This window comes from Chiloscyllium punctatum, chromosome 8 (genome assembly GCF_047496795.1).
Source record: "Chiloscyllium punctatum isolate Juve2018m chromosome 8, sChiPun1.3, whole genome shotgun sequence".
Taxonomy (NCBI): Eukaryota; Metazoa; Chordata; class Chondrichthyes; order Orectolobiformes; family Hemiscylliidae; genus Chiloscyllium; species Chiloscyllium punctatum.
Genome location: NC_092746.1, coordinates 7,862,414 through 7,874,848, shown reverse-complemented (window position 1 = coordinate 7,874,848; position 12,435 = coordinate 7,862,414). Strand labels below are relative to the sequence as shown.

Genomic DNA, 12,435 nt, shown 5'->3' with positions numbered 1-12,435 from the left:
TGACAAGAAAGCTGGTTTCCCCAAGGAGCAGGACATCTGACACAGTTATACACATCGCATTGAAAAGGGCATATTATAGTGCAGTCATCATTATCAATGGATAAGGCTCCAAGTCCATCAACTTGTGAGTCATCTGTGATCACAAGTTATTAAATTTTGGAATCCTGTACCAGGTATCCTGGGAGTTGTCATGATGCCTATATTCCTGAGATGACTCATGCTCCTGCTCCATATCAAGGGTCAGATCCTTCCGAGGATGGTAACTGAGAGACAAAAGCTACCCTCTGCAACCACAGCTGATGACTCCATTATACAATCCACCATTTGAGGCCAAGCGTATATACAGCGCAGCCTATTGGTCCACCTGGGCCATGGAGGAGCAAATGACAGGACTGCTGAAGATGAAGTTACAATGTTTGGTTCAGTCTGGAGTTGGAGGATTTAGAGGGGCCACAGGGTGTGTGTGCCTTGCATCACACCCAGACACAATCAGCAGTATAACCTTAGCATACTGTGCTCTGCACAACTGGAGTGGGCAAAGAAAGAGGATGTGATGGACTTTGAAGAGCTGGAAAGCAACAGCAGTCTTCTAAGGAGAAAGATGAGGAGATTAAGTAGGAGGAACATCAACTTCTCCAATGATAGAGAGCAGCAGTGTCAAATACAACAAGCCAAAACCTGTCTGTTCCCAGAGACAAATGCAGCTTCTATTTGTTTTTTATTTGATAGTGCTGTTCTGAATAAAGGTGGCTGTCCTGAAATGTTTGAAGGCTTTCCAGTATATGATGGTGCCATATTGAACAGATTTTTGGCTACAATGGGCATTCCTGATGAAGACCTTATGCTTGAAATGTCAACTCTCCTGCTTCTGGGATGCTGCCTGACTGGCTGTACTTTTCTAGCACCGCATTCTCAACTCTGCATCTGCAGTCGTCACTTCCTCCCATGGATGGAAAGGTAGCACTCCCTTAGTCTGGTGGGATGAGGCTAAGGACAGGTAAGCTTATGCCTTGGTTCTTAAATGCACTAGTTATGAGAATGTATGGGAAATGAATTGTCAGCTATGCCACCTACATGCCTGAGAGGTGTTGGCTTTTGGTTGCTGTGTAACTATATCCACGATGAAGGGCAACTCCAGACTACCAGCTCGTGACCAGGTACATGGCTAGCTTCAAACATTATGCTGGCACTAGGAATCCCAGGATATCCCATTACTGGTGAGTACTCCCACCTATGACGAGTTGGAGAATATAATGAGCTGGGTGGTGAAATAAGTATTGGGAGTTTAGGCCTCCTTGCAATTTGACCCCTCGCCAATTCCTGAGAAAATTTAGCCCAATTTTTTTTTGTGAAAAATATTTTTTATGAATACACAGGAACAGAAAGAGTGCAAAATCCAGCCACAGACAATCCGAAATTTGAAAACCTCTTAACACTGCTGTTAGTCACTTACTTGCATTTTACACTTTCAATTTTCAGTTTGGAAACCTAAGATATGCACATAGAAATCAAGTCATTTAGCCACATTACAAAAATATTGGATACCAATTTAGTCTATATTCCAAAGGATAGACTTAAGCAGAATGCATTGAAAAATCGCTATCTTTCTCCTAGTCCTCAGGATCAGGGCCCAAAGATGGTGTTCCTTTCCTCAGATTGTGGACATCTTGTTTTGTGGACCATACACTGGTGCAAATTAGTAAGAACATTGCGACCCAGACTATTCATTTGACGAGATATTGAGCATGGACCAAAAGAATAACATGGCAATATAACCAGCTTTTAAAGTTATTCCTACTAAGCTCTGAATGATTTTGGATTTTGCTACAGCATCCATGGAAGCAGTATTTTGCATCTCCTATAATTACATGTGAAAGTGCATGGAAAAAGTACAAGTAGAGATTGTAAAATAATACACAAGAACATAAATATTCATAGATACATGTCACAAAAATCCAAATTTTAGTCCAGATAACAATGTTGACTTGAATGAGAAACTCCATCTGATGGCTCATTTTTGCTATGTATAGAGTCATAGAGATGTACAGCATGGCAACAGACCCTTCGGGCCCACTCGTCCATGCCGACCAGATATCTCAACTTAACACAGTCCCACTTACCCAGCCCATACCCTCCTAACCCTTCCTATTCATATACCCATCCAAATGCCTTTTAAATGTTGCAATTGTACCAGCCTCCACCACTTCATCTGGCAGCTCATTCCATACACGTATCATCCTCTGCATAAAAACATTGCCCCTCAGGTCCCTTTTATATCTTTCCCCTCTCACCCTGAACCTATGCCCTCTAGTTCTGGACTCCCCCACCCCAGGAAAACTACTTTGTCTATTCATCCTATCCATGTCCCTCATGATTTTGTAAACCTCTATAAGGTCACCCCTCAGCCTCCAACGCTCCAGGGAAAACAGTCCCAGACTATTCAACCTCTCCCTATCGCTCAAATCCTCCAACCTTGGCAACATCCTGTAAATCTTTTCTGAGCCCTTTCAAGTTTCACAACATCTTTCCAATTGGAAGGAGACCAGAATTGCACACAATATTCCAACAGTGGCCTAACCAACATCCTCCACAGCCGTTACATGACCTCCCAACACCTGTACTCAATACTCTGACCAATAAAGGAAAGCATACCAAACGCCTTCTTCATGATCCTATCTACCTGTGACTCTACTTTCAAGGAGCTATGAAACTACACTCCAAGGTCTCTTTGTTCAGCAGCACTCACCAGGACGTTACCATTAAGTGTATAAGTCCTGCTAAGATTTGCTTTCTAAAAATGCAGCACCTCGCATTTATCTAAATTAAACTCCATTTGCCACTCCTCAGCCCATTGACCCATCTGGTCAAGATCTCATTGTAAGCTGAGGTAATCTTCTTCACTGTGCACTTTGGTGTCATCTGTAAACTTACTAACTATACCTCCTACGTTCACATCCAAATCATTTATATAAATGACACAACGTAGTGGACCCAGCACCGATCCTTGTGGCAGTCCACTGGTCACAGGCCTCCAGTCAGAAAAACAACCCTCTACCATCACCCGCTGCCTTCTACCTTTGAGCCAGTTCTGTATCCAAATGGGCTAATTCTCCCTGTATTCCATGAGATCTAACCTTGCTAACGCATAGTGGGCGGCACGGTGGCACAGTGGTTAGCACTGCTTCCTCACAGCGCCGGAGACCCGGGTTCATTTCCCGCCTCAGGCGACTGACTGTGTGGAGTTTGCACGTTCTCCCCGTGTCTGCGTGGGTTTCCTCCGGGTGCTCCGGTTTCCTCCCACAGTCCAAAAATGTGCAGGTCAGGTGAATTGGCTATGCTAAATTGCCCATAGTGTTAGGTAAGGGGTAGATGTAGATGTAGATGTAGATGTAGATGTAGGGGTATGGGTGGGTTACGCTTCGGCGGGGCGGTGTGGACTTGTTGGGCCGAAGGGCCTGTTTCCACACTGTAAGTAATCTAATCTAATCTAATCTAATCTAACCAGTCTCCCATGGGGAAGCTTGTCGAAAGCCTTACTGAAGTCCATGTAGATCACATCTACCGGTCTGCCCTCATCAATCCCCTTTGTTACTTCTTCAAAAAACTCAATCAAGTTTATGAGATATGATTTCCCATGCACAAAGCCATGTTGACTATCTGAATCAGTCCTTGCCTTTCCAAATACATGTACATCCTGTCCCTCAGGATTCCTTCCAACAACATGCCCACAACCGACATCAGGCTCACTGGTCTATAGTTCCCTGGTTTGTCTTTACCACCCTTCTTAAACAGTGGCACCACGTTAGTCAACCTCCAGTCTTCCAGCACCTCACCTGTGACTATTGATGATACAAATATCTCAGTAAGGGGTCCAGCAATCACTTCCCTAGCTTCCCACAGAGTTCTACACCTGATCAGGTCCTGGGGAGTTATTCAACTTTATGCGTTTCAAGACATGCAGCACTTCCTCCTCTGTCATATGGACACTTTTCACGATGTCACCATCTATTTCCCTACATTGTATATCTTCCATGTGCTTCTCCACAGTAAATACTGATGCAAAATACTTGTTTAGTATCTCCCCCATCTACTGCGGCTCCACACAAAGGCCACTTTGCTGATCTTTCAGGGGCCGTATTCTCTCCCTAGTTACCCCTTTGGCCTTAATGTATTTGTAAAAACTCTTTGGATTCTCCTTAACCCTATTTGCCAAAGCTATCACATGTCCTTTTTGCCCTCTTGATTTCCCTCTTAAGTATACTCCTACTGCCTTTATAGTCTTCTAAGGATTCACTTGATCCATCCTGTCTATACCTGACATATGCTTCCTTCTTTTCCTTAACTAAACCCTCAATGTCTTTAGTCATCCAGCATTCCCTACAGCTAGCCTTCCCTTTCACCCTAACAGGAATATACTTTATTCATTATCTCATCTCCGAAGGCTTCCCATTTTCCAGCCGTCCCATCACCTGCAAACATCTGCATCCAATCAGCTTTCGAAAATTCTTGCCTAATACCGTCAAAATTGGCCTTTCTCCAATTTAGAACTTCAACTTTTAGATCTGGTCTATCCTTTTCCATCACTATTTTAAATCTAATAGAGTTATGGTCACTTGCCCCAAACTGCTCCCCCACTGACACCTCAGTCACCTGCCCAGCCTTATTTCCCAAGAGTAGTCAAGTTTTGCACCTTCTCTAGTAGGTATTGAAATCTAAGAGCTATATCAGCTTACCTTGTACATGGAACCTGTTTTGATGAAATTTTTCTCCAAAACATTATCCAGTGCTGGATCCAACTCCTCTCCCACATCTTCAATAAGCAGTGGTCTGCCAAGAGATAGACTATCCTCTAGGTGGTTTCTGAAGTATTTGTGGTTTAAGGAAGTAATCTAAAAATATAACATCAGAAGTGTATTAAACCACACTGTGTGTATTTTAAATTTAGTTTTCAAGTATTGTACATCAATAACTTTTCATACACTCTAACAAATTTCTGTGCATTCCGTGTTCACCTGGACTACAGTTGTGAATACGTAGATACTTGGAGTCAAAATACTAACTCACTAGGCGCATTCACAGGGACTTGCTCCAATCATGCATGATAGGATTTTACCTCCTGCATAGTATTTCACCTGAATCGGCCATGCTCGTTAGTCCCCCTTAACATAAACAAGGTGTGGATATTATAGTATTGAATTTTCCAACAGATTTTTATTATCCTATTCAGACAATACATTCTTCAGGCATATCCATGTCTGGACTAACATTATCCTATTAAGTTAAACACAGCAGCATGTTCGCAATAGTGTGTCATGCTTCAGGTTACCCCAGTTAATATGGAATATGATATCATTTATGCCCTTGCGTCACAGTTTATGATTATGATGATATTATGAACATGTAAAGGTATACTGAAATTCCTACTCTGAGGCACAAAACAAGGAAAAATCCAGGGATAATGATATAATTTAGTTTATAGATTTAGTGAGTGCATTTGCAATAGAAAATTCTTACAGTAAAGTATTTTAGAACCTTTTTATGATGGAAAGGTATTGGTGAATTTATGTCCTTAGAAAGAGAAGGGTTGCCAATGGTGTAGATTGTGACCCTTCATTATTCGATGTTTAATGTCTGAACCAAATATTCCAACTTTTGGGAAAACCTCAACCAAAGGTACCATAATTGCAGTTCAAGAAAGTTCTGCTCTAATGCATCATTGAAATCAACCTGATGTATAAGAAGTGATGCAAAAACTGCAGTATATGATGATACGCTATATGTTTGAAGAATTTAAAGGAAAGTTACAGTTGATGGAAATCTGAAATAACACTGCAAATGATGGAAAGACAAGGCTGACACGTTAAAAGTTTAACTGGGGACCTTGCATCAGAACTGATGAAATGGCTGAATCAAAAGATCAATTACGTCCAGATGTCATTGAATTGGCTAAGTATTTCCTTCTTTTTTGCTATTGCTATAAACATACTGTTGGAATACATCTGGTAGTACTGGAGCAATTGAGTGAAGTAAAGGAATTTCGCAGGGTGAATCACATAGTGATAAGAGAGCTTGTTTAATTTTCTGTCATATAAATGATGAGGCAGAAAGTCAGAACTCCCTGCAATGGTGCCTGTACAATTTTGGTGGAGCAACTGTGCCCAGGCAATGCAGTAAACAAAAGCTCTGGAACAACAAAATTTAAAGAGAAAACAAAGATGTTTAATTTCCTTACGAGTCTAACAAATTCAGAAATTGAAATACTTGCTTCACAATTGTCACACACATGAATTTCAAATTAACTCAAAGGCTAGTTTTCTTTCATTAAATGTATTGTGAACTTTGACAGCGATCAGGGGAATCAGACTTCTTCATTGTGCATTTTTGACATTAAATCTGTGAACTTGATGGTTTTCATTTTAAGGTAATGCCTGCTTGTTCTGGAATTTCCTATCCAAATAAATTGTTTCCATCTACAATGCCTAACCTTTAATTGTTTTAAAAATCACAGTTATATTAATCCTTAATCTCCAATATTAAAGGGAATACAGCGTAGTCTATGCAATCTACCTCATAGTTTAACCTGTTTAATGCTGGTATCATTCTGGTGAATCTGAGTTACACCTTCTCCAAAATAATACATCCTTTCTGTTGCCAGAACTATATGTAACACATGGTCTTCCAGGGCTCAGGACAGAGACAGTTGTAAGATAACATAGAAAATAGGAGCTGGAGTAGGCTATTCAACCCTTTAAGCCTATTCCACCTTCATTATGATCTTGGCTTATCATCCAACTCAATAGGCCATGCCCGCTTTCCCCCCCATATCCTTTGATCTCTTTGGCCCTATGTGCTATATTCAATTTTTTTCTCAAAATCATAGAATATTTTGGCTCAACTGCTTTCAGTGGGAGTGAATGATAATGGAGGACATGGACCTTTTCTGTATCAATGGTGCTAAAGTAGAGGTGGTCAAGAGCTTCAGGTTCCTAAGAGGAAATGCATCCATGTTGAAGCTACAATCCAAGAAAGCATGCCAACACCTCTACTTCCTCAGAAGTCTAAGGGAATTTGGCATGTCCACAATGACTCTTACCAATTTTTATAGAAAGCATTCTATCTGAATGAGTCACAGCTGGGAATGGCAACTGCTCTGCCCAAGATGGCAAGAAACTATAGAGTTGTGAACGAAACCCAGTCCATCATGGAAACTGGCCTTTCTTCCACTGACTCTGTCTACAATTCTCACTGCCTCGATTAAGCAGCCAACATAATTAAAGACCCTGTATCTTAGTACATGTGACAATAATAAATCAAATCATTAATTCATTCAAATCATTCTACAGGCTCACCACTCTCTGAGTGAAAAAAACTTTTCCTCATCTCAGTCCTAAATGGTTTACTCCATATCCTGAGACTTTGACCCCTGATTTTGGACTCCCCTGCCATCAAGAACATCCTTCCTGATTTATCCTGTCCAGTCCTGTTAGAATTTTATAGCTTCTATGAGATCCCAATCATTCTTCTGAATGACAGCAAATATAATCCTAATGGATAACCTCACCCATAATGCAATCCCACCATCTGAGGAAGCAGTTTGGTAAACCCTGCACTCCCTCAATAGCAAGAACATCCTTCCTCACATAAAGAGACCAAAACCATACACAACATTCTCGGTATAGACTCGCCAAGGCTCTATATATATAGAACATAGAACAATACAGCGCAGAACAGGTCTTTTGGCTCTCGATGTGAACTAATCTAAGCCCATCACCCTACACTACCCCGTCATCATCCACATGCTTATCCAAGGACTGTTTAAATGCCCCTGATGTGGCTGAGTTAACTACATTGGCAGGCAGGGCATTCCACACCCTTACCACTCTCTGAGTGAAGAGCCTGTCTCTAACATCTGTCTTAAATCTATCATCCCTCAATTTGCAGCTATGCCCCTGTGTACAAGCAGATGTCATCAACCTAGAAAAAAGAATCTCACTGTCCACCCTATCTAATCCTCTGATCATCTTGTATATCTCTATTAAATCACCTCTTAACCTTCTTCTCTTCAATGAGAACAGACCCAAATCCCTCAGCATTTCCTCATAAGACCTTCTCTTCAGACCAGGCAACATCCTGGTAAATCTCCTCTGCACCTTTTCCACTGCTTCCACATCCTTCCTGTAATGGGATAACCAGAATAGTCCAAGTGAGGCTGCATTAGCATTTTGTACAGTTGCAGCATGACATCATGGCTCCGGAACTCAATCCCTCTACTAATAAAACCTAACACACTGTATGCCTGATTAAAGGCACTATCAACCTGGTGGCAACTTTCAGGGATCTATGTACATGGACACCAAGATCCCTCTGCACATCCACACAAACAAGAAATCTTTCCATTGACCCAGTATTCTGCCCTCCTGTTATTCTTCCCAAAGTGAATCACCTCACATTTATCTGCATTGAACTCAATTTTCTACCTTTCAGCCCAATTCTGCAGTTTATCCAAGTCCCCCTGCAATCTGCAACATTCTTCCACACTGTCCACCACTTCACCAACTTTGCAAATTCACTAACCCATCCACTTATGCCTGCATCCAAGTCATTTATAAAAATGACAAACAACAGTGGTCCCAAAACAGATCCTTGTGGCATACCACTAGTAACCGGACTCCAGCCTGAATATTTTCCATCAACCACCACTCATTGCCTTTTTACAGAAAGCCAGTTTCTAATCCAAACTGCTAAATCACCTTCAATCCCATGCCTCTCCATTTTCTCCATTAGCCTACCAGTTGGAACCTTATCAAAGTCCATGTACACCACATCAACTGCCCTACCCTCATCCACATGCTTGGTCACTTTCTCAAAATACTCAATGTGGTTTGTGAGACATGACCTGCCCTTGACAAATCCACGTTGATATTTCCAATTAAATTGTTGCTTGCTAGATGATTATAAATCCTATCTCTTATAATCCTTTCTAAAACTTTTCCTACAACAGATGTAAGGCTCACTGGTCTATAATTACCTGGGTCATCTCCTCCACCCCCCCCCCCCCCCGCCCCCACCTTGATCAAGGGCACAACATTTGCAATCCTCCCAGTCCTCTGGTACTAAATCTGTAGACAATGATGACTCAAAGATCAAGGCCAAAGGCTCAGCTATCTCCTTCCTAGCTTCCCAGATAATTCTTGGAGAAATCCCATCTGGTCCAGGGGATTAATCTACTTTCACACCTTCTATAATTGGTAATACCTCCTCCTTACTAACCTCAAACCTTTCAAGTCTAATAGCCCATATCTCCGTCTTCTCTCTGCAATATTCTCCTTTTCCTAAGTGAAAACAGATGAGAAATATTTGTTTAGCACCTTTCCGACCTCCACAGGTTCCACCTTCTTCATCCTTTTATTCCTCACATATCTATAGAAAGCTTTTGGGTCCTCCTTTATTCTACCTGCTAAAGACTGCTCATGTCCCCTCCTTACTCTTCTTAACACTCTCTTTAAATCCTTCATAGCTACTCTGTAACTCTCCATCGCCTCATCTGAACCATCTCGCTTCAACATCATATAAGCCTTCTTCTTCCAGCTGACAAGAGATACAATTTCTTTAGTAAACCACGATTCCGTTACCTTATCACTTCCTCCTTGCCTGACAGGAATATACCTATCAAAGACACGAAATAACTGTTCCTTACACCAGCTCCACATTTCGATTGTCCCCCATCCCCTGCATTTTGCTGCTCCATTCTATGCCTCCTAAGTCTTGCTTAATCGCATTATAATTGCCCTTCCCCATCTATAACTCTTGCCCTGTGGCATGTACCTATCCATTCTATCGTTAAACTAAACCGTAACTGAATTATAGTCACTCTCTCCAAAGTGCTCACCTACCACCTGGCTGGTTCCTATAATTGCAGCAAGATATCTCGGTTCCTATACTCAAACCCTCTCACTATGGAGGCCAACATACCATTGCTTTTCTTACCACCTACTGTACCTGCACGTTTATCTTCAGTGACTGGTGTACAAGGACATCCAGGCCTTGTTATGCATTCCCCTCTCAATTTATAGCCATTAAGATAATAATATTCCTTCTTGTTTATGTTACCAAAGTGAATACTGTCACATTTATACACATTAAACTGCATCTGCCATGCATTTGCCCACTCTCAGCATATTTAAATCACACTGAAGCATGTCTGCATCCTTCACACTAATCACCCTCCTACCTGCCTTTGTGTTAGCTGCAAATTACATTTATCTCCAAAATCTAATCATTAATATATATTGTGAATAGCTGGGGACCTAGCATTGAACTCTGCAATACATCACTAGTTACTGGCTACCATTCGGAAAAGACAGGTTTACTCCTACTGTTTGTTTTGTGCCTGTCAATCAATTTTCTATCCATTTCAATACATCACCCCCAAGTTACATTTCCCAATCTATCGTAGCCGACTTACACTTCATACCATTGTAGTTTCCTCTATTTAGATTCAGGAACCTAGGCTCAGAATTATTATGGTTACTCAACACCAAGGGGCCTCACATAACTAGATTATCAATTATTCCTTTTTCATTACAAAATACCCAGTCTAGGACAGGCTGTTCTCTAGTTGGTTCCTCAACATATTGATCCAAAACAATCATCCCATAGATACTTCAAGAATTTCTCCTCAACAGTATTGTTATTAATTTGATTTGTTCAATTTATATGCAAATTACAAGTCCCCCATAATACGTTTAAAAAGTGAAGCAGAAGATGGGAAATTATAGGCTGGTTAACCTAACTTTATTCGTTGGTAAGATTTAACAGTCCATTATTAGGGATGAGAATATGGTGTACTTGAGAGTGGATGATAAAATAGGACTGGATTAGTGGTGCTGGAAGAGCACAGCAGTTCAGGCAGCATCCAACGAGCAGCACTGCCAACCCAGCTTGTGTCAAGGGGAGGTCATAACTGCCAACTGCCAAATCTGTTTGAATTCTTTGAGGAGATAACAAGTAAGTTAAACAAGGGAGAGCCAGTGGACATAATATATTTCAATTTCTAGAAGGCCTTGCACATCAGGCTGTGAAATAAGATAACAGTCCATGGTATTAACAACGAGGTATTGGCATAGACAGAAGATTGGCTGACTGACAGAAGGCAGAGAGTGGGAATAAAGGAGTCTTTTTCAGGATGGCAACTGGTGGCTATTACACTTCCCTTGGGGTCAGTGTTGGGACAACAACTATTCATGTTATACATTAACAATCTGGACAAAGGAACTGAGGGCATTGTTGTTAAGTTTGCTGATGTCACAATGATAGGTGGAGAGACAGGTAGTCCTGAGGAATCAGGGAGGCTGCAGAAGGACTTAGATAGGCTAAAGAATGGGTAAAGATGTAGCAGATGGAATACAATGCAGGCAAGTGTGAGCTCATGTACCCTGCTAGAAAGAAAAGGCAAAGATTTTTTTATAATTGGTGAAAGGCTTTGGAAATATGAAGTATAAAGGGTCTTAGGAATCCTTATTCAGGATTCTCTTAAGATTAGCTTGCAGCTTCAGTCACCAGTTTGGAAGGCAAATGCAATGTTCGTAATTTATTTTGAGAGGGGTAAAATATAAGAGTAGGGAAGTACTGCTGAGGCTAAAACCTCTCTCTGGTCAGACTGCACTTGCATGTGAGCAGTTTTGGACCCCATATACAAGGAAGAATGTGCTTGCCTTGGAGGTTCACAAGGATAATCTTGGGGATGAAGCGCTTGGCATATGAGGGATGGTTGAGGACTCTGGGTCTGTACCTGTTGGAGTTTAGAAGAATGAATCTGTTTGAAATTTACAGAATACTAAGAGGCCTGGACAAAATGTACTAGTCAGAGAGACTAGGCCTCTCGGGCACAGCTTCAGGGTGAAGGGACGAGCATTTAGAACAGAGATGAGGAGAAATTTCTCCAGAGAACGATGAATCTGTGGAACTCATTGCCACAGAGGGCTGTGGAGGCAAAGTCATTGAATGTATTTAAGACAGAGATGGATAAACTTTCAGTTAGTAAGGAGATCAAAGGTTATGGGGAGAAGGCAGGAGAGTGGTGTTGAGAAACATTTCAGCCATCTAATAGCAGACCAGACACAATGGGTCAACTGGCCTAATTCTGCTCCTATTTCTTAGGATCTTTTAATTACAGATGTTTCTTTACTGATTCAGCCCTTTGAGTTAAAAGCTAACATTCCACTAGCCTTTGAATTAATTTTAGTAGTAAAGATACTGAAAGGTGCATAATCAATGTGAGCTTGAATTCTCTTGATAAGGAATATAGCTGGTTTACTTTATGAAGAATTGGATTTTTTTGCAACATGGCGAATTGTGGGCGATTTTCAATCAATTGCTTTTGTGAATTTGCCAATTAAGTAAAAATAACATGCTCCACACACATTACACCATGCT

At 41.2% G+C, this 12,435-nt stretch overlaps 1 protein-coding gene across 2 annotated transcripts in view; it reads right to left on the bottom strand.

The window, feature by feature from the left end:
• dnah5 (dynein, axonemal, heavy chain 5) overlaps window positions 1-12,435 on the bottom strand; it is a 352,727-nt gene that overhangs the window by 53,121 nt on the left and 287,171 nt on the right. For both annotated transcript variants that reach the window (XM_072575131.1, XM_072575132.1), the window contains one exon: window positions 4,734-4,889. In XM_072575131.1, the coding sequence (XP_072431232.1) occupies window positions 4,734-4,889 (156 nt within the window). The remainder of the gene's footprint in view (window positions 1-4,733; window positions 4,890-12,435) is intronic.